Source organism: Danio rerio, chromosome 8 (genome assembly GCF_052040795.2).
Source record: "Danio rerio strain M-AB ecotype USA chromosome 8, GRCz13ab, whole genome shotgun sequence".
Classification (NCBI taxonomy): Eukaryota; Metazoa; Chordata; class Actinopteri; order Cypriniformes; family Danionidae; genus Danio; species Danio rerio.
The window spans coordinates 12,746,240-12,767,888 of NC_141028.1; the positions used below are offsets into that span (position 1 = coordinate 12,746,240).

The 21,649-nt window shown below is 36.7% G+C and overlaps 2 protein-coding genes across 44 annotated transcripts in view; both read left to right on the forward strand.

The window, feature by feature from the left end:
- The window catches only part of mapk13 (mitogen-activated protein kinase 13), a 34,456-nt gene extending 28,603 nt beyond the window's left edge, over nucleotides 1-5,853 (forward strand). The window contains exons 11-13 of one of the 3 annotated variants that reach the window (XR_015497643.1): nucleotides 1,991-2,164; nucleotides 2,754-4,432; nucleotides 4,966-5,853. Coding sequence is in view for 1 of the 3 variants with exons in the window: in XM_087264420.1 (XP_087120546.1) it covers nucleotides 1,991-2,164; nucleotides 2,754-2,836 (257 nt within the window). In the remaining 2 variants the exon portion in view is untranslated. Of the gene's footprint in view, nucleotides 1-1,990; nucleotides 2,165-2,753 lie in introns of all 3 variants that reach the window. The other 2 variants (XR_015497644.1, XM_087264420.1) reach the window with 2 other exon arrangements.
- Nucleotides 5,854-8,801: 2,948 nt separating this feature from the next.
- The window catches only part of brpf3b (bromodomain and PHD finger containing, 3b), a 33,964-nt gene continuing 21,116 nt past the window's right edge, over nucleotides 8,802-21,649 (forward strand). For all 41 annotated transcript variants that reach the window (XR_015497611.1, XR_015497616.1, XR_015497620.1 and 38 more), the window contains exons 1-3: nucleotides 8,802-9,090; nucleotides 15,204-16,731; nucleotides 19,849-20,005. Coding sequence is in view for 16 of the 41 variants with exons in the window: in XM_087264356.1 (XP_087120482.1) it covers nucleotides 15,239-16,731; nucleotides 19,849-20,005 (1,650 nt within the window). In the remaining 25 variants the exon portion in view is untranslated. The remainder of the gene's footprint in view (nucleotides 9,091-15,203; nucleotides 16,732-19,848; nucleotides 20,006-21,649) is intronic.

Consider the following 21,649-nt stretch of genomic DNA (forward strand, 5'->3'; position numbering starts at 1 on the left):
CATTTTGATATTGGTAAAGGCGTCTGCAACTTTTGTGAAGCACCAAATTACCATCATATTAACTGTCAAAACATGTTTATGACTGCATAAATGTATTATTGCTTTTAAAAAAGTCAAATGTTGTGCATTTCTATTATCATGCACAAATTGTGCTAAAGCAATCTAAAAAGTTCATACCAATAAGTTTTCTCTTTGCACCACCAGGTGGCAGTCTTTGTACTTTCATTTCGGGGGTGCAGATTGCATAAGTTTTATTAATTTAATATATTTTTTACTTTATATTACATATAGTTAAAAAATATTTACTATTTTCCCAAGTGTATATAACTACTACTGTAGGAAAATATCAGAATTTGCCACATACTTTCTGTATTATCTTTGCTTGAACTGACCCGATCTAATCCTGTTCATATGAAATGAGCCTGCTCCCAACCAAGTTTGATCTACCATAACTGTTGCTATGACAACAACTCTCAGATCAGTTTTGAAGAACGAAACGATCCAGGATCATGTCAAATCGTCAGTATCCAAATCCAGCTAATTGAGTAATCCACGTACGAAGAACAGACCCCTGGTTACAATGTAGCACTGTTTTCTAACAACACACTACGTGACTAGATACACGGTGATAAGCAATTTGGCTGTTTGCACGAGATGAAAAGCGACAGAAATTCAGAAGCACTGAATATTGCACTTACTGCACTCCAATGAAATGGTGTTTTATAATCTAAGTAATACAAATTAAACATCTTTACAATTATTAAATGTAGATGCTGAATCACTGATGCAGTTAAAGTGAGATTTATTAGCCCCCCTTTGATTTATTATTATTTTTTTATATATTTCCCAAATGACGTTTAACAGAGCAAATAAATTTTCACAGTATGTCTGATAATGTTTTTTTCTTCTGGAGAAATTCTTATTTGTTTTATTTCGGCTAGAATAAAAGTAGGGCGCAGCAAAGAAAAGTCACTTATAAATTAAAACTTTATTATTTTATCCAACAGCCTTGCATTTAAAAGGGAAACATAAGGGCGATCATAAGCAAAAAGACCCCTGTAGCCTTTAAGGTGTTTTATGGAATAGCCTATCTTAAACTGACCAGCTATATGTTTTCTTTGCCTTATTTTTTAATTTTTTTTGGCACATGTACTTGTGTGCGAACCGAAAACTAGTGTAATGACAGCATGCCATCTTTACCACACTTGGTAAAAGTCTGCCTCTCCTTTCACTCTGTCCCAAAGCCCCAACTGGCACTCTTTGGCCCAAGGTATTTGGCGGGCCGAAAATCAGGCCCCGGAAGTGACAGTGGAAACGCGACTGGCCTTGGCTCGCCCGGCTCGCTCTCTTTATGCACGATAGTGGAAACACAGCTATTGTCAGTTTGCAAAAAATTTAAGCCACTTCTAAAATATACATTTCAGGTGTCCCCTTTGTCTGGTACAATTTTAATTTAGTATATATTTCATCCACAACACACAACTCGAGTACAATTATGAAGACTGCTTACTCATTCCGAAGGTGAACCGATTATTTTGCACTTGTGTATTTCAGAGTACATTACAGTGTGTGTGTGTCAGTGAGGGAGCATGCACTTACATGAGTTGTGAAGCTCATTAATATTCACGACTGTTCCAAATACGGTCAAAACTAGCTTTTCAATGTAGAGGTAGATTCTGTGGTTATAAATGAGCATATGAACAGTTTCTGATCTCATCCAAACCAAATACCTGTTATGTAGACATCAGAGAACAATTTAACATATTAAATCCAGCACTTTATGGCACCTTTAAGGGTAAATCAGAATAGCTAGTCCTAATCATGGATAAAATAAGAGAAAATAACTAACGTTAAACCATAGCTCAGCTTACCTTGTACTAATAATGCCTGCATAATAACAGATGTATTAGACCCTGCTATTCTAATGCCACTGCTTTGTTTCTGACACACTGTCACCCCTCATTGCCACTGCACTGGTCACTAACCTCAGCGGTAGAGCTGCTTGAGAAGATGCTGGTGTTGGATGCTGATGCCCGTCTCACTGCTAGTGGTGCGTTGGCACACAGTTATTTTGATGGTCTGAGAGATCCAGATGACTGGCCAGAGCCTACTGCATATGATGACAGCTACGACAATGCCACATTGCCCTTGGAAGAGTGGAAACGTGAGCAATAGATATTACACACTTGCACATCTGCTATACACTGCTTTTTTATTGACATACAGTGCTCAGCATAATTGGGTACACCCCATTTTGCAAATGAATATTTGTATTAATTTATCAGTGAATATTGGTCATAAATTTTGGTTTATTTGAGCAAAACAGATTTATTAAACAGATATATTTATTAAAATAATAGTTTACCAAAGTCACCAAACTTAATTTGAAATGTAAAGATAATACAATTCAATTTATGCAAAATATTGGAAAACAAAATTACAACCTACAAAATTTCAACTAAATTTTTGCTTCTTGATTTTTTTTCTCTTTTTAAAAAAATTGTCTTTAATATTTTTCTACAGAATATAAATTTGGGTGTGCTAGTTTTTGGACCATTATCAAAGGTATTTTGTCAGATTAGCTCCAGATTTGGCTTCAGTACTGAATAAACTAATGTATATGCACAAATATATTATTGTAAAGCTTCCTATAAAAAATATTAATTTAAATGAGAGATGTAAGGGGTGTACTTCTATACGCTGAGCGCTGTAAATTTTGTGCATAAATATAATGTGACCTTTTTTTCCCACAGGTTTATCGTTTAAAGAAGTGAGAAGCTTTGTTCCTTTCCCAAGAAGGGACTCAAAGAGAAGAAACACACTCACGATGTCCTAGTGATAGTGGGTCTGATGCAGACACCGTACTGTAATGCTATTATACAATTTAGTTTCTGCCTTGGAACAATTTTTCTTCCTTATTCACTCCTAAATGTAAAAGTACAGTTAAAAGTCAAAATTATTAGTCCTCCTGTGAAATTTCTTTACCCCAATTATTTCCCAAAATGAGAGCGAGGGATTTTTCACAGCATTTCCTTTAATATTTTTTCTTCTTGAGAAAGTCTTATTTGTTTTATTTTGGCTAGAATAAAAGCCGTTTTAAATTTTTTTAAAAACATTTTAAGGTCAAAATTATTAGACATATTAAGCTATTTTTTTTTTCAGATTGTTTACAGAACCAACCATCGTTATTCTTTAGCCCCTTTCACACAGTGATACCGGTAAAAATCCAGAAGATTTCCGGATCAACTTTACGGGTAGATTTAAAAAAGCTCTGTTCACACAGGCAAGATGTCTCGGGTCTGCGCGTATTAGACGTGAACGCGTTATTTCCAGCAATCTTCTTTCTGCGTTCACACAGCGCAGCATTCCGGCAAATTACTGGTAATGTTACAACTTCTCTGTGCCGGAAAATTGCCGGAACGAATTTACCGGTATTTTTAAAAAAGGCCTGTTCACACAAGCACACCTTTTCGGAAAATTGAATGTAATTTTCCGTAAAGGTCTGTATGTGTAAAAGGGGCTAATAACTTGCCTAATTAACCTAGTTAAGCCTTTAAATGTCACTAAGTGAATACTAGTATCTTGAAAAATATCTAGTGACATATTATGTGCTGTCATCATAGCAAAGATAAAATAAATCCGTTATTAGAAATGAGTTATTAAAACTTTTATGTTTATAAATGTTGAAAAAATCTTCCTTTTAAACAGAAATTGGGGAACAAAAAAAGGCGAGCTACTAAATCAGGAGGGCTAATAATTCTGACTTTAACTGTATATGAATAGCAGTATTTTGTACAATAACCAGTGCTTCAGGAATACACTCTTAAAAACAAAGGTCCTGTAAAACAGCAGTTCCCAACAGAGGGGGCCTCAGCAAGCTCTGTGGCGGGTCGTGTCATATTTTAAACACTTTTTTTTATTAGTGGACAATTAGGAGAACGATCATGTTGCCTTAGTTCATTTTATCCCCTGGCTGGCCAAAAAATAGACAAATTTGTTATTCGTCCTCAACAAGAAAGACAGAATCTCACTGATTCGCCTTCAGCAACTAATAGTAATGACCCAAGTATAGTGGACCCAGGTGAGAAGCTCCATTCATTTCGGGTCGCAGTGCTAGCAATACTGGAAACATGAAATCCAGGACATACCAAGATAGTTACCTGAACTGTGGTTTATTCCATTTTCTCGAAGCTGAGTCTTTGACCCAGCCACAGTGCATTATCTGCGTCAAAGTTCTTTCTAACAAATGCATAAGGCTTTCTAAATTACTAAGAGATTTGCAGACAAATCAACCCCAATTACCCAAGTTGTACCCACTGCCTACTGATGTTTTTGTTTTTATATTTTACATTAGGCCATTATTTGTGCAAAAACATATCTAGATATAGTAATAAACATGCCGTTTGATTGAAAACAACCTTATTTTTGTCATATCTACTGCAAACTTACAGTTGAAGTCAGATTTATTAGCCCCCCTTTTGAATTTGCTCTTCTGTTTTAAATATTTCCCAAATGACGTTTAATAGAGCAAGGAAATTTTCACAGTATGTCTGATAATATTTTTTCTCCTGGAACAAGTCTTACTTGCTTTAATTCGGCTAGAATAAAAGCAGTTTTTAATTTAAGAACCATTTTAAGGTCATCATTTTTACCACATTTAAGCTATATATTTTTTGTTTGTCTACAGAACAAACCATCTTTATACAATAACTTGCCTAATTACCCTAACCTGCCTAGTCAACCTAATTAACCTAGTTAAGCCTTAAATGTCACTTTAAGCTGTATAGAAGTGTCTTGAAAAATATCTAGTCAAATATTATTCACTGTCATCATGGCAAAGATAAAATAAAGCAGTTATTAGAAATAAGTTATCAAAACGATTATATTTAGAAATGTGTTAAACAATCTGCTCTCTGTTAAACAGAAATTGGGGAAAAAATAAACTGGGGGGCTAATTATTCTGACTTCAACTGTATATAAGTGATAATATCAGTAAATGTGGAGGGGGGCCTTACAATTTTTTCCGGCAGAAAAGGGGGTCACAGGCAAAAAAAAAGGTTGCTGTAAAAGAACCATTGTAATTCCTGTAAGAAGTGTTAAGTGCATTTTAATAATCTAAACAGCCTTTTCTACTATAAAGCACCCTTTTTGTGCAGTGGAAACATTCCAAGAATGTTAAAAGTTCTTCATGGAACCACTGATGCCAATAAAGAACCTTTATTTTTATGAGTGTATATCTGAGCAACCTGGTGAGCAGTTTATTTTGATGTAGTGGTAACTGTCCTACATTTATTGCCAAGTGCATGGCACATTAAAGGGATAATTTGCTCACCCTTACACCATTTACTCATAATTTACTTCATCCCTGTGCCATTTCAGACAACTTCAGGGCTTTATTCAGTGTTCTAAAGTCATACGATTGCTTGTATGTGAACAAAACAAACCTGTCATTTTTTATTCTTTAAATATTTTCTCTTCATATTTTCACAAAACATGTTTCACATATTCAGAGGGTGATAGAATGATAACACTTTCTTATTTCATTGGTAAACTGTCCTGAAAGTGTTGTCGAGATAAAATGCTCTAAAAAGGACAGCCGTTATTATTCCATGTATTTTAGTGTTGTGGGAATTAATGTTCAAGTATTTCACATCGGTGTGTTGTTCAAATGGGATTTTTAAAGAAAACATCTATATACTTTTATTCAAGGATGCAAGAATGTTACATTAATCAATTCATAACTATTATATACACATTTAAAAAAAATAGAAAATATGTTCTTTATGGTAATTATTTTGCAGTATTGTTTTTACTGTATTTTTGATTCAATAAATGCAACCTTGGTGAATATAAGAGATTTTATTTTTTAAATGTCCAACCCCAAATGAACCATCAACTTATCCAGCATACGTTTTACGCAGCGGATGCCCTTCCAGCCACAACCAAACACTGGGAAACACCCATACACTCTTTTATTCACACACATACACTACGGCCAATTTAGCTTATTCAGTTCACCTACAGCACATGTCTTTGGACTGTGGAGGGGAACAGGAGGAAACCCACGCAGAGACGGGAAGAACAAGCAAACTCCACACAGAAATGCCAACTAACCCAGCTGGGGCTTGAACCAGCGACCTTCTTGCTGTGAGGTGATCGTGCTACCCACTGCGCCACAGTAACGCCCATGTCAAATATAAATATAGTGGCTTGAGAAAGACACCATTCTGATGTTCTACATAAACTTCTTCCATCTTCTGAGACTATTTTTAAAGTGAATCTCCTCCTAAACCTTTCAAGCTACATACTTCAAACTTTTGTCAAACGTTCATGGTCTGACTCATGTTGCTATATCTTTTCTAACTGATCCAACTTTCGGTTTTTCAAAAAAAAAAAACAGAAAATTCCCAAAAGTCCCATTGACTTCACATTGGGTCAAACTTTGTGAGCTCATAACTCTGCGTCAGACTTTCCTTCAGACTAGAGTCTGGCCTCATTCAACTCAGTCTAGCCAGCAGCCAATCACGGATGACCTTTACACTTACATGCCACTGCCTAGCAACCAATTTCAGCACCCTAGCAACTGTCCCATAGACTGATTAGCTATTCTAACACATGCTAATAGTTTTAACATCCTACTGACATGCTAATTTTGCTAGAAACATGCTAGTGACAAGCTAGTCATGCTAATTCATGCTAACAACATGCTAATTCATGCTAGAAACAAGCTGATTTATGCAAGCAACATGCCAGAATCATGCTAGTAACATGTTAATTTATGCTGGAATCATGCTAAGAACATGCTAGAATCATGGTAGCTACATGCTAATTCATGTTAGAATTATGCTAACAACATGCCCATACATGTTAGAAACACATTAGTAACATACTAATTCATGCTAGTAACATGCTAATTCATGCTAGAAGCATGCTAACATATGTTAATCATGTTAGAGTCATAATAATAACATGCCCATTCATACTAGAAACATGCTAATTCATGTTAACAACATGTTAGTTTATACTGGAAACTTGCTAGTAACATGCTAATTCCTGCTGGAATCATAGTAATCCGTATTAGAATCATGCTTGTTACATGCTGATTCATGCTAACAACATGTTAATTTATACTGTAAACATGTTAGTAACATGCTAATTCATGCTAGAAACATGTTAATTTATGCTAGAAACATGCTAATTCATGCTAGTTTGTGTTATAAACATGCAAAAATCATGCTAACTCATGGTAGTAATAATAATAATAATAATAATTCGTTACATTTATATAGCGCTTTTCTGGGCACTCAAAGCGCTTTACACAATGGGGGGGAATCTCCTCATCCACCACCAGTGTGCAGCATCCACCTGGATGACGCGACGGCAGCCATTTTGCGCCAGACCGCACACCACACACCAGCTGATTGGTGGAGAGGAGACAGAGTGATGATATGCCAATCATGATATGGGGATGGTTAGGAGGCCATGATGGACAGAGGCCAGTGGGCAGATTTGGCCAGGATGCCGGGGTTAAACCCCTACTCTTTTTCGAAGGACATCCTGGGATTTTTAACGACCACAGAGAGTCGGGACCTCGGTTTAACGTCTCATCCGAAAGACGGCGCTCACTGAGCAGTATAGAGTCCCCATCACTATACTGGGGCATTAGGACCCACACAGACCGCAGGTTGGGCACCCCCTGCTGGCCTCACTAACACCACTTCCGGCAGCAACCTAGCTTTCCCAAGTGGTCTCCCATCCAGGTACTGACCGGGCGCAGCCCTGCTTAGCTTCAGTGGGCGACCATGTGAGAGTTGCAGAGAGCTAGCTGCCTAGTATCATGCTATTACAAACCTCAGACACAGGGATCAACTTTAAAGCTTTTTACAGGCTTGCTTCACTCTTTACAGTGGTTGCATTTTGACTGCAGGCATTTTAAACATTATTTTAGCCAACTTGATACTTTTTCAAACTAAATAAACTAGTTCCAACAGGCTTTTTCAAGCCACCATAAAGTTTGTCCTCAAACTTTACTATATAGTTTAAAGGGCATAATTTATACTAGGTGTTTATTTGGGGGCCCTCAGATTTACTGGGGCCTAAACGCCCACTTGCCTTGCTTATTGGTTAAACCCACCCCTAAAAAAGTGCATTTATTCGAAGGATTACATAAACACGATTTGCTGTATAAGACCAAGCATGTGTATTAAAACACATTCAATTCATTCTAATTTCATGCTGACTCTACTTGTTTTTTAGTACCTCTGAAAGGTGTGACAGGATGTTCAGGGTGTCGAAGTGATTGGTTGGCTGAGACAAATGGCACCATAGGTTTTAAGTTGCACCTTAGTGTGAAATGTTTTAAACTGGCATCTATCCGTTTATTTTTCTCATTTTATTCTTTTCTTTGGCTTTAGTGTTTGTTTTCTGTGACAGTATATCCCTTAACTCAACGGTGCTTGAAACCATGTTTAACTGTGTTTTGTTTTTACCTGCCTGGGTATTATATTTGTTGATTTAAAATAAATGACACTCATGTTTTGTTTATCTAGTAATGTGCACACTTAGCTAGTCGAAGTAGTATGCATTACAGGTCGTGATGAACTCTGACCACAACATGAACTGTGTGGGAAGCACACACTCGTGTTTTTACACACTAAAGAGAAACCCTTAATATGGGTTAAATAAACACGAACGTAATGCTTTAATAAATTAGTCGTAAAGCTGACAGAGTAGATGGCCTGCTTTTCTGAAGGGGCGTGTTCTTGCTATCTCGACTGAAAGCTCCGCTCGGCTCTGCCTCTGTATCTGGCGAGCCACTAACTATCTACCCAGGCAGAGACGGCTGTGGTAGCTGAAAATAGCGAGCTAGCCTTGCTGTTACCCGTCTTATCTAACCAAAGAGTCGACCAGCAGCTGAAACGCCAGAAATGAACGCAAATTAATGAGAGCGCGGAAGACATTTGTAGGAGGAAACTATGAAAGACTGAAAGACAGGGGACCTTTTATAGGTAATTTTTACCGGCTTCTCGGCCAAGCCGCCAGCTCAAACAGCCTTCGCCTTCTCTACGGAAGTTGTGGTCGGAAAATACGGTAAGTTGTTATTTTTCAATGTCGTATTTTGTGTGTTATCAATTCAAATTGTGAGGTCAGTCGACGATTGTTTATCGGAGCGGTGTGTTTGGTTACCGCACGCGGGGTTGCTGTGCTTGTTACCCGGGCGAGAGCGGCTAACTAGCCCGCCAGCTTTAGCCGCCTCGGCGTTTCGATCGCTTCGGAGTTAAACAGTGAGCATATTCACATATATGAACCTATAGGTTAAAAGTTTTATGTTTTGAGATGATATCGACGGTGTTATTGCTTGTTTTTGTGCAAGGGGCTTATGAGAAAACTTCACTGAATCTGAAGTTCTGTTGAACTGTAAATATGGCTGACGTTTCGTTCTAGAATCGAGGACGCGCAACCTAACTATTATCCTGTGTGATACTTTTTCTCGCTGCTGATTGGCTAGAGGAAAGTGTTGGACGGCTGTGATTGGCTGTCGAAGTATGCGGGCTTGGTAAACTTCGCAGCCCTTGGTGGTCGTCTCACTTCAGTGACAAATTCCTCAAAACTCCAGCTCAACTTTTGTGATATTTCTCTGGAAGTGTTCGTGGCTGTTGATGTGAATGTATAACTGCGGCGTGAACTTACATTTTATTTAACATTAGATTTAGCCTTGGCCCCAAGAGAGTGAACTGCTAGAGGCCTTAAGATAAAAGTCCCGCCCATTGGACAGCAAAAATAAAAACACTGTAACGTTAAGTTGGCGACCGGCCTGAACTTAATCCTTACAATGAATTTGTCTAATCTAATGTCGTATACCAAACTAAAATAAATTAATTAAGCAGTCGGTCCTTTTGCTTGCTTCTATACTGATTTAACTACGAAATATTGTGATTTGTAGTGGCATATAACACATGATAGTTGACAACCAAAACTTTTTTGTTTTTAAGAATGTAATTCAGTTATTACTTTGCTAAATATTTGATAATGCTTATTGTTTACATTTTATGTAGTAATGTTTTTATTGTTATATAACAATGTAATAATTATGATTTTATCCATAATGTTAAGTTCATTTTGGTTTGAACTGAACTTAAACACTAAAATCTGAACTACACTGTTCCAGTTACTGAACCACACTGTTCCAGTTACTATGACCATTTATGTGAAGCTGCTTTGACACAATCTACATTGTAAAAGCGCTATACAAATAAAGCTGAATTGAATTGAATTGAATTCAGCATCAAATTAAACTTCAGGTCATGTTTATCTCTATAGCGCTTTTACAACGTAGATCGTATCAAAGCAGCTTCACATAGAATTTCTCAATTGAAACGGTGTCAGTCCAGTTTTCAGAGTTAAAGTTCAGTTCAGTGTGGTTTAATTTTCACTGCTGAAAGTCCAAACGCTGAAGAGCAAATCCATCAATGCGCAGCTCCACAAGTCCCAAACCAAACAAGCTGGTGGCGACAGTGGCGAGGAACAAAACCTCAGTCACCAATTGACCAAATTGAAGAGGAAAAAAAAACCTAGAGAGAAACCAGGCTCAATTGGGCACAAGCATTTCTCCTTTGGCCAAAATTCTTGTGCAGAGCTGGAGAACACTGAACTTCCATTGTGGAGAAGCTGTCAGTGTGAGTAGGCCAACCGCGGGTGTTCAAGCTGGCCAACAGGATCAATGTGAACACTCATCTGTCACTTTGGTCTTTCAGAAATCAGTCACGTGCTCTCCACTCCTACATGACCGCCACAGCATCTGCAGTATATGGCCAAACTTCTGAAAGAACATACTATATTAAGTGCAAGGGATGTATAATATATTGATTATGCAGATATTCATTATATTTTAAATGATTAGAAACTTAAGATTTCATATAGAGTATCTTAATTTGTCTTAAAATTATTCTAGTTTTAAAATATACCTGACAGAATTTTTTGTCTATAAATTGTTACACTGAATGACATTATAGTTGATGTCTTCTCTTAATCCTCGTAAGCAAAAAGAACAATTGAGTGTGCTGTTGCACCTTTTTTGATGCCTAATCACCTTTTCATCTTTAACTCTTTAACTCATCCAATACTCATCAATAAATGGTAAAAGAAAAAAAAATTCTATAAATGTTTACATTATTTGCTTTGAACATTATTGTTTTTTATTTATCAAATTGTTTTGATAAATACTGGTTAAATATTTGAATTTCTTATTTAATATGAAAATAAAGCACTGCAACAGTTAATGTAAAATATATGAGCAATTCCATGCAAGTGTTAACCTTGCCATGAAAAAAATCACGTTTTCATCAAAATAGCCAAGCAGTTGCTGCATTTTTTTTTGTGTAAGCAAGTATTTGACAATACTTTAACCTCCAAGGGCTTAGTGGCCACATACGTGGACAGCACATTTTAGCTCCTAAGTGCCTATTTAAAATACTTTGAATGTTTTATATTTTGTTACCGACATACAGTGTCATCCTGCAACTGTTTTGCAGTATATAAAATGTCCCAAAGACTATTTTTAACTGACCAAAATGGGGAAAAAATTTTGTTTTTACTCTGATAGTCAAAACATGTTTAAAAATTGTTCTATATGCATTACAAAACAGTCAGGAAAAAGTGTTTTATGTATATTAGGATCACGAATACACATATATGGACATAATTTTTCTCTAAAAGTACATCATATTTAAAGATGATACTTAGGTTTTTATTCTACTTAGATTCTAATAAGCCCAAATAGCAAAGAGAAATAAAAAAATGCATGCAAAAAAACACCTCGGGCCTTAAGAGGTTAAAATTGTGGATCACGATTTTTTTTTCTTTTTTTTGCTGAATCAAGATCACAATTTTCTCACGATTCTGTAAATTTAGAATAAAGTTTAATATGATTAGCCTATTATTGTTGTTAATTTTCAAACATATGGTAAAACAACATGTGTAGGTGTACTGTTGCTTAAAAAGCTAAATTTTGTACAGTCATTATGGTGGACTTGAACAGACTTTCAAGATGTCCTGTTTGTTAATTCACAGTAAAATTATGACATCAGAATATAACTATTCATAATTATAAAGTTGATTTATTATGCTTGAGGAATTAGCTTGTCATTTGTCATTGACAGCATTATTTGACCATTCGTTTTTACTGGTAAAAGAGACATTTGTCATTATCAGATTCCTTCTTGCATTATATTTAACATTTATATAGGCTATGGTTGTTATACTGACACAGTAAACATTTATTTTCATGCACAACACTGTGTTTGCTATGAAAGAAAAAAACATGTCAAATGCTTGTCGTAATCATAACTCTAAAATGCAATATTATCATTTAAAAGATGTGCGCACACTTTCATTTTTACTTCCAAGTGTGGCTCATGGCTGTCGTCACTGTGATAAAAAACACACACATGTAAATCAAACCTTCTTCACGGCCCTCAAATGATTGCTCTGTTCAACAGACTGAATGTTATTTACAACATTATTAGATGTTATTCACAGCCCATGCAGGTTCTGTTCAGTAAAGTAGGCGTCATGCGTGCATACGTTCGTTCTCGGCAGTAAACAAACACCTCGCGGTCAGCTCACGTGTGATTTCGCGGCCACAAATACATCATTACATGAAGACATTACATGTTTATGTTGCTGTGAAGACTTGTGTGACTGCCTTGCTTCTCTCCTGACCCTGAAAATATGATTGGCTGAATCATAGAAAAGTTGAATTAAGATCGTGTGTAGGGTTGAATCGAGATTGTGATCTTTTTTCGATTAATCGTGCTGCCCTAGTTTAAATTACTCAAAAACGTCTCTGTCCATGTTTTCAAACAATTAAAATTGATTTACCAAAGTCACACAAGTGGCAATTTTACATCTGTCACATCCATAACGCAGCTTTTTCCACATAAATCCAAAAATGTAAAATAAAATAAAATCAATCATTTTTGTTCTATAGAGCCAACATTATCCTGTTGATTAGCATTGTTTCTTTTGGGTTGTGCAGTTTAATTAACAGAATTTCTACAAAGTATATTGTTAACTGAGAATTCACGTTTTTGGTCACATAAATAACACTTTTTTTTTTTTCCTCATTTAAAATATACAATGTGCTTGCAGATTGATATTTTTTTCATCCTATAACACTGTGGTTAGTTGTTTAGGAAAATATAAACAGATGTTTCAATATAATGTTAACATGTAGTTTCTATATGAATTTAGGTTTTGAGTTTTTACTGAAAATGTCACATAAGTGTACACAATGTAGCACATTAACAATATAAACAAAAGAATAGACAAGGCATAGGAAGAAACTGAAGACTGTTCACAAAAATCATTTGTTATTTGTGAACATGGACAGCTTTTTGCATTGCTTATAGGAGTTTTTGTCAATAAATTGTTACAGTAAGTGACTTTTTGTGTTTTTAGTTTTTGTTTACTATTTAATTTAGTTTATCTATGTAATTTCTCTTTTTTGCTCTCTTACACATTAATTTTTCTTTTAATTTATAGTTAATTTAATCATTTGTAAATTTCAGGATTTTTTATACAATTGCGCCCTTTTTAGGTCGTCATTTAAAAATGTTTTCTTACAACATACCTTGTGTTTTTGTGTAAAGTAATGGCATTTGCAGTTTTTACCTTATGCAAACAATAAAAAGTGAAGTGATGGAGATACTAAAGGGTAACATCTGTTTTAAGAACAGTTGCATACATAATTATACAACTTAACAAAGTAGTTAATATAATTACTTGCATTTATTCAAAACACAACAGTTATCATAGTAAATACATTTCAAAACAAACATTCATCAGCATGTCATCATGTGGGTTTCTTCCACCCACTTCCTGGAAAGAAAAGTGTGCACACAGTATTTATAGACACATGAGACAGTCAGCCCATAGGTGATGTGAAAACCTCTCAATGTTGACTGTTTGGCGTGGCAACTTTCAAGACAGTAAATGAAAATGGCACATCACTTTATTGGTTTTTGGTAAAGTACTGGGAAAATGGGCTGGGTAGATTAGATTAAAGCAGTTTATAGAGGGATAAATAGATAGATAGATAGATCGATCAGTCATTTTTGCTCAAATGTTAACAGGAAATTAAATTTCGGTATTGATTGGTAGCGGATCCCAGTAACGTCACCACTACCCTGTAATGGTGTGTGAGGGTACTTTTACACCTGTCTTATTTAGTTTGCTTGAATCGCGCTAGAGTTCGTTTTCCCTCTTGGTGCGGTTCGTTTGGACAGGTGAGAATGCAGCAATTGCACTCGAGTGCACACCAAAAGCAGACCAAAAAAGCATACAGAGACCTGTTTGAAGAAGTGGTCTCGGTACGCTTTCAAACGAACCCTGGAGCAGTTCATTTGTGGTGAGAATATGATCCGAACTAAAACAGACCCAACTGCAAAAAGTACTGCAACTTTTGGACTAATCCAGCTGCCGTATGCAGATGCGCTCTGCATTATGGGATGTGGAGGAAAGATATATGTTGACAGCGCTGTACCAGCAGAGAGAGAGAGAGAGAGGGAAAAACATAATCTGATGGATTGTTGGTAATATTTCCGCAAGATGACCATGTCGCAGTTTTGCTAAATTGATTCACGCCGCCTCCTGAAGTGACGTGCGATGCATTAAACCTTTGTTTTCCAGCCTGGATAGATTGTCTAAAGCAGGGAAACAATCAGTCAACCCTCCATAGTAAAAAGCAACTTTTTGTGTCTGCCGGTTTGTTTACTTGTGGCAGTTCATTGGCATTTTCCCACACGTGAATTCTGACCAATCGATAAGCAGTTTAGGAACTGTTCAACAACATCTCGCCAATGAGTGATGTGGATTTTGGTTGCATTTTGGTTCTTTTCAACTGGTTCGGACCAAAGCCAGCAGTGAGGTGTGAAAACGACTCAAAGATTGCAGAAAATGTAACAATGCATCATTTATTGCCCTTGCTCCGGACCAAATGAACCGAACTACAGATGTGAAAGCACCCTGATTTTGTATTTGTTTGTATTATCAAAAATTTTATCATAAACAATGTATTTTGTGACCCCACAAAATAAATGATGGAGCATAACAAAAAACGACATCTGTTGTTTTTTTTGTCCATATGATGTGTATTGTGATATTGCACATCCTTACTGAGTAACTTTATGTTTGTTCATCAACAGGTGACGGTACACTGGGCTGCGTGGTGTGAGCTCCCATGAGAAAACCACGACGGAGAGGAGGCCTGGCTGGGGCCCAAAGTGATGCCTCGGACACAGGTACAGCAGCTGTGGAGGATTCGCAGCCACGCTCCCCCTCCCCCTACCGACTAAAGGTTTCACCCACCAGAGAAACCTTAACATACGCCCAGGCTCAGAAGATCGTGGAAGTGGACCTGGATGGAAGACTGCATCGGATCAGCATTTTTGACCCCCTGGTGGTGATCACTGAAGATGAGATGACTGCTCAGGATATCGCAGAGTGCAATAGCAACAAAGAAAACAGCGAGCAGACATCAGTGAGCACTGTCGTCAGCTCGCCACGCAGATCAGTAGCCAACAGAGGCAAAAAGAAAGATGTCAAGCAGTTATCTTCATCTCAGAATCACTGTTCCAACTCTCACGGGCAGTCTCAGACGCAGTCAAGTGGGAACAGCCACCATGGCACATTACCCAAGCCCACTTTCAAAGAACATGAGTTTTATGAACCAGTGGAGGCTCCTCCGCGGCCTTCAGCGTACTATCGTTATATTGATAAATCCAGTGAAGATCCAGACACAGATGCGGAGTATGATATGGATGAGGAGGACGTGGCCTGGCTCGAACTGGTGAATGAAAAACGAGATTCAGACGGCCAGCCACAAATATCACCCGACACCTTCGAACTCCTGATTGACCGTCTAGAAAAGGAGTCGTTCTTAGAGTCCCGAAGCCAAGCATCCTCACAGAGCGTCATCGACGAAGATGCCTTCTGCTGCGTCTGCTTGGACGACGAATGTCTCAACAGTAACGTCATCTTATTTTGCGATATTTGCAATCTAGCTGTGCACCAGGAGTGTTATGGAGTTCCTTATATCCCAGAGGGGCAGTGGCTTTGCAGGTGTTGCTTGCAGTCGCCATCTCGCCCTGTAGACTGTGTGCTGTGCCCGAATCGAGGTGGTGCGTTTAAACAGACCAGCGATGGACGATGGGCACATGTTGTTTGCGCTATTTGGATCCCTGAGGTGTGTTTTGCTAATACAGTCTTCCTTGAGCCCATTGAGGGTGTGGATAATATTCCACCTGCTAGGTGGAAGCTAACATGCTACTTGTGCAAGCAAAAAGGTTGTGGTGCATCCATCCAATGCCACAAAGCAAACTGCTACACGGCTTTCCACGTCACCTGCGCGCAAAGAGCGGGACTTTTTATGAAAATAGATCCAGTTCGAGAGACTACTGTGAATGGGACTACGTTTTCGGTAAAAAAGACTGCGTTTTGCGAGGCACATTCGCCGGCTGTAAATGGGTCGGACGATGAAGAGACTGGGGGAAGGGTCTTGGGGTGTAGGGCTAACAGGGGCCGCAGTGCCTACATGCAGACGCCAGAGCTGAAGAAGCAGAAAGGAAGCAATAAAGTGGATTCTAAGCAACCGCAGAAGAAGGGGAAAAAAGAGGAGGTGTCTAAAAAAACCACAACACTGTTGGTCACCGTCCCGGAAATACCTGCTCAAAGGTATGTTGTTGCAAATGCATTTAAATTTGAAATAATGGTGTATTGTTTTATTTCTGCATATACGTAATACAGTGGTCCTTCGTTATTTGCGTGAGTTACCTTCTAAAAATAACCCACAATTGGCGAAATCCATGAAGTAGTCCACTTTTTTTACAATTATTATAGATGTATTAAAGGACCATAAAATCCCCCATCTCAGCAGGGTGTTTTCATCAGTGTTTCCAGATTGGGTGGTTTCCCATCCAATTGGGCGGTTTTGAATTTGATTTAGGAGGTAAAAAATGACATAGGCGGGTAGTGAAAATTTGGGTGGTTTTGCAACGACATGCCCACTAGCCCCGGTCTTCACTTACAAACCTGTTATGATCTCCCAAAGAGATGTTATACCTCCCGTTCTTCACATACAAACGCTTACAACAGGGACACAACACGACTGTCTTCTTGACAGGTTATTATACTCTCCAGATTTTTGGGCGGTGCTTTTTGGTTTTCAGCAAGATTTTGATGGCAACACTGGTTTTCACACCTCTAGTTCAAGTAAAGTCAGGAAAGTGTGAGTCCAGCTTTGTTTAGGTGGGAGTGTCGAGTGGTGAGAGGGAAGGGTTCGCATGAAAAGGGGAGTTTCAGTTTGAGCACATGCCGATTTTCACAGAGGCAAAAACACACAGACGCATGGGAGAAAGACAGTGACCGTTTACATCAGCAATCGAATTATTTGCCTAATTCTTCAAATTCTTACTTTTCTTAAACGGGCATTAACATTTTCACACTTTTCTCTCTTGTTTAAACACTCTTAAAGTTCAAACCTTTGTAGAAAAAGTGTCAAGTATTATTGAATGAAACCAAATATCAAAATCATTTGATCTTTATCAATGAAGTTAATTTATTTCGTAATGGCGCCCTATAGCTGCGTAACTTCCACCTTCCTTTAGCATGTCCACAAGTTCAACTTCTTGTGCGATGCTTAGCATGTTCCACTGCCTTTTGGGTGCTATCGCAGGTGCCTTTGACTGAGCTAGATGCATTTGGTACTGTATAGGAGACACCGAAGATATTAATTGACAATGCTCTACAGCCAGTCAGGACACGGAATACAATGTGCTGTAAAAAAAAGCATGACAATATGCACGAAACTGCGAGGCTGCGAAAAGTGAACCACATTATAGCAAGAGATCACTGTACGTTATGTCAACAGAATCTCTAAGAACACACGAAACACTCTTAATGCTCTTACACACCGGGATGCTTTTCGTTTGCACTTGTTGTCAGCGTTTTACGAGACGTTTTTCCACATTCAAACCCAAGCAATTTTTCACTGGCTTCAAACAGAAGAGTATGCAAAATCACTCCTTGACGTTAGATGGCACTACACAACTTTAAGCATACGACACCCGCTTGTAACACAGAAGAAGAGGAAGTTCACACGCTTGTTGTTAAAGTTACTGGTAACTCGAACAAGCATAGATGGTTCAAGTAGCAGCTACAGCTCTAGCGATGAAGAAATGATTATTGTTCACCAGTGCAATAAGCAGCTCCACGTTCATATCGCATCTAGGCATTTTCTTTAATGTGCGCTTGCATTGACAGTTTATCGCTTGAGCACCTCCAAGTGCTGTTAACTGTTAACTTCATCAGCTCCGTGCACGTGAACAAAAGTGCCGACCTGATTGGTGAAGAAGGTTTTAACGCGGCACGTCAAATAAAAAAATTTAAAAAAGAAGCATGAGACGCTGCTGCTTCGTCTCAGTGTTGATGGGGATAATGGAGACATCTGAAAATGGAGGCATGGCTGCAGTCATTTGCTTATCTGATTGGGGCTTTTTCCTCAATAATAAGTAGCCTACACACAGTTCAGTCCTGCATCCTCTCCTTGTAAGTTCAGACTTCGCAAGTTTGATATGGAAAACAGAACGCTGCATATATGAGCGTCATCTTCACTGTATGCATATTTATATCAAAACAAAGCCTATAACATTACTGCCTCCTTTAATTTTGCTTAAAAATACAGAACAGACCCTCTGTTCTGCTGAATATCAGTTTCAATAATTAATAATGGCCATTCTAAAAGTATATTGTAAAATAAGTTTATACAATACAGGAAATAAAGACATGCAATCAGTCAGTATACAGAATGTACATGGTTACATTAATTGTAACTTATCTTTGTGCTTAGCCAAAACATGTTACCTGCGAACAAGTGATAGATTCAAAAGACCGAAGTCGGGAAATATGTTGTTAGATATAGACAAAAAGATTAATTAAATATCTCGTTTAACAAGTATATGAGATTAGATCCAGCGGTAGATCCTTGATGAACAGTCCGACAAGCACAGCTCTCATCTGGCTAGATATGGTGCAGCGCACACCAGAGTGTCTGTGTGTTTTCAGTGGTTTGGTGTAGATGGAAAGTTGTTCGTGGATCTTTTTCATTCTAAAACGCAGTTTCAAAAATAAAACATTCTAGTTTATAGGAGCCCTAAGTGCAATCCTACATACAGCAGATATAGTTTTACAATATTGAACACACTGTACATATCCAAAACAAAATCCAAAAAAAAGACATATTAGGGCTGCACAGTAGTTAATAGTTAATATTTCAGCATCCATATAGCAATGTTTAGTCAGGGTTATAGTTGAGCAGGAGCCACAGTTGAAAACACATGAGACTTGTGGAGTCACTGCATAGTTAAATCATAATGGAGTGTTTATAATCTTTGTGTTTCAAAGGCCTTTGACTGTATGAGCAGTTTAAGATAATTTAAGACATTCAGTCACAACAAATTGTACCATTTGTAACTGAAATAAACTTGATCTAATACATTTTATTGGTTTTATTCAATGAACACCATGTAGTGTTATTTTACATTTTATTATTCAAATGTTCTACCTAAATACTGCCCAGAAATCCACTGTTTATTTCACTCTTATTTTTATTCTGTTATATTTATCTATCCTTGTCTTATATTTATTATATTTCATGTATGAATCGCTCCCTTATAAATTCATTCCAGTCAATCCAAGTGAAGGAATTCTTTCTTAATGGAGCTGTTTTAATCATCTGATGAAGTTGAATTTTTATTTTTGTGTAGTTATTTTGTTGTTGCTGTTTGTTTACAGGCTGAACAAAATTTCTAAAGATGTAATCATACAGAAGAAGAATCAGTTCATGCAAAGACTTCACAATTACTGGTTGCTTAAGCGTCAATCCCGCAATGGAGTGCCTCTCATTCGACGTTTACATTCGCATCTACAGGGCCAGAGGAGTGCAGAACAGGTCAGTGTTTTTTATGCTTTTTTAAATGCTTGTGTTGCGCCACGATTACCTTTTTAAATGAAATATAATATAGCAATTAATAGTGTTTTATTAAAAACACTTTGCAATAAGATTGTGTAAGTTCATGTAGTTATGAACAAACAATGAACAATACATTTATTACAGTATTCATCTTAGTTGGTTAATGTAAATAAAGTCATTCATTTTTAGTACAAGTTATCTCATTACATTAGTTAATGTTAACAAGTCAGAAACGATTTGTTTTTTAATAATGCATTTGTAAGTCTTGAACTATCATTAATAAATGATGCACTAGTATTGCTTATGCTAGTAAAAACATTAACTAATAAATCCTTATTCTAAAATATGACCCTTTATTGTTATTGCTATTATACTTTATATTATATTAAATATATTAATGCCTTTTAAATAAAGTCTCTGGAATATTTTTTGAATTTTAGTTATGCATTAAATTGAAAACGTATTACTATTACTGCTATTGCTGTTTGATTTTTTTTCATCATACCAAGAGAAGTTGCAAAATCACCAGTATTTAATCCATTTGTGCCCGAATTTTTCAAAATGGTTTCATGCATGTAGCCTTTTTTATAGAGTCCTATACGAACATGTTTTTCATCTATTTTCTCCAGGTTTTAGATTTTTTTAAAGAAAATACAGAGTCACTTACTACAGATATTGAAATAATTTATTAGAGTTATTAATTAATACCAATATAAATATATAAAAAAATAACTGATTTCAATGACTTAATAATCCCTTTGATTATTATTATTTTTTTCTTTTTTAAATGTTTTCGAAATGATGTATAACAGAGCAAGGACATTTTTACAGTATGTCTGATAATATTTTTCTTCTGAAAAGTCTTATTTGTTTTATTTTAGCTAGAATAAAAAGTTTTTAAAAATTTTAAACACCATTTTAAGGTCAAAATTATTAGCCCTTTTAAGCAATTTTATTTTTATTGATAGTCTTCAGAACAAACCATCGTTATACAAAATGCCTAATTACCCTAACCTGCCTAGTCAACTTAATTAACCTAGTTAAGCCTTTAAATGTCATGTTAAGCTTTATAGAAGAGTCTTGAAAAATATCTTGTAAGATATTATTTATTGTCATCATGAAAAAGATAAATCAGTTATTAGAGATGAGATATTAAAACTATTATGTTTAGAAATGTGATGAAAAATCTTCTCTCTGTTACACAGAAATTGGGGAGAAAAATAAACAGGGTGGCTAATAATTCTGACTTTAACTTTATATATTTGTAAACAAAAAGTATTTTTAGTAACATAAAGATTGTCTTTTATTTCAAAGTGTTTGCCTCCATTTTGCATCCTGGAATTAGGGGTAGGAATTTTAAAGCCTTGTTTGGCAGGAAGGAAATCAATTCGTTTTTTTCTTTCTTGAGGTCTTTTAATTGGTTGTTTGCTTGCATGTCACTCAGAAATTAAACATGGATAACATGTAGAGAATTAATTATAAAAGGAAAATAGCAACAGTAAAATTTAGATTTTTAAAAAAATCTAAATTACAAGGGGCTTTTAAAACCTTTATTGCTGACAGTAGCTGGTTTACAAGTGCATCTCATTAGAAATTTTGGGAGGATGATTGTGTTTTTTTTTT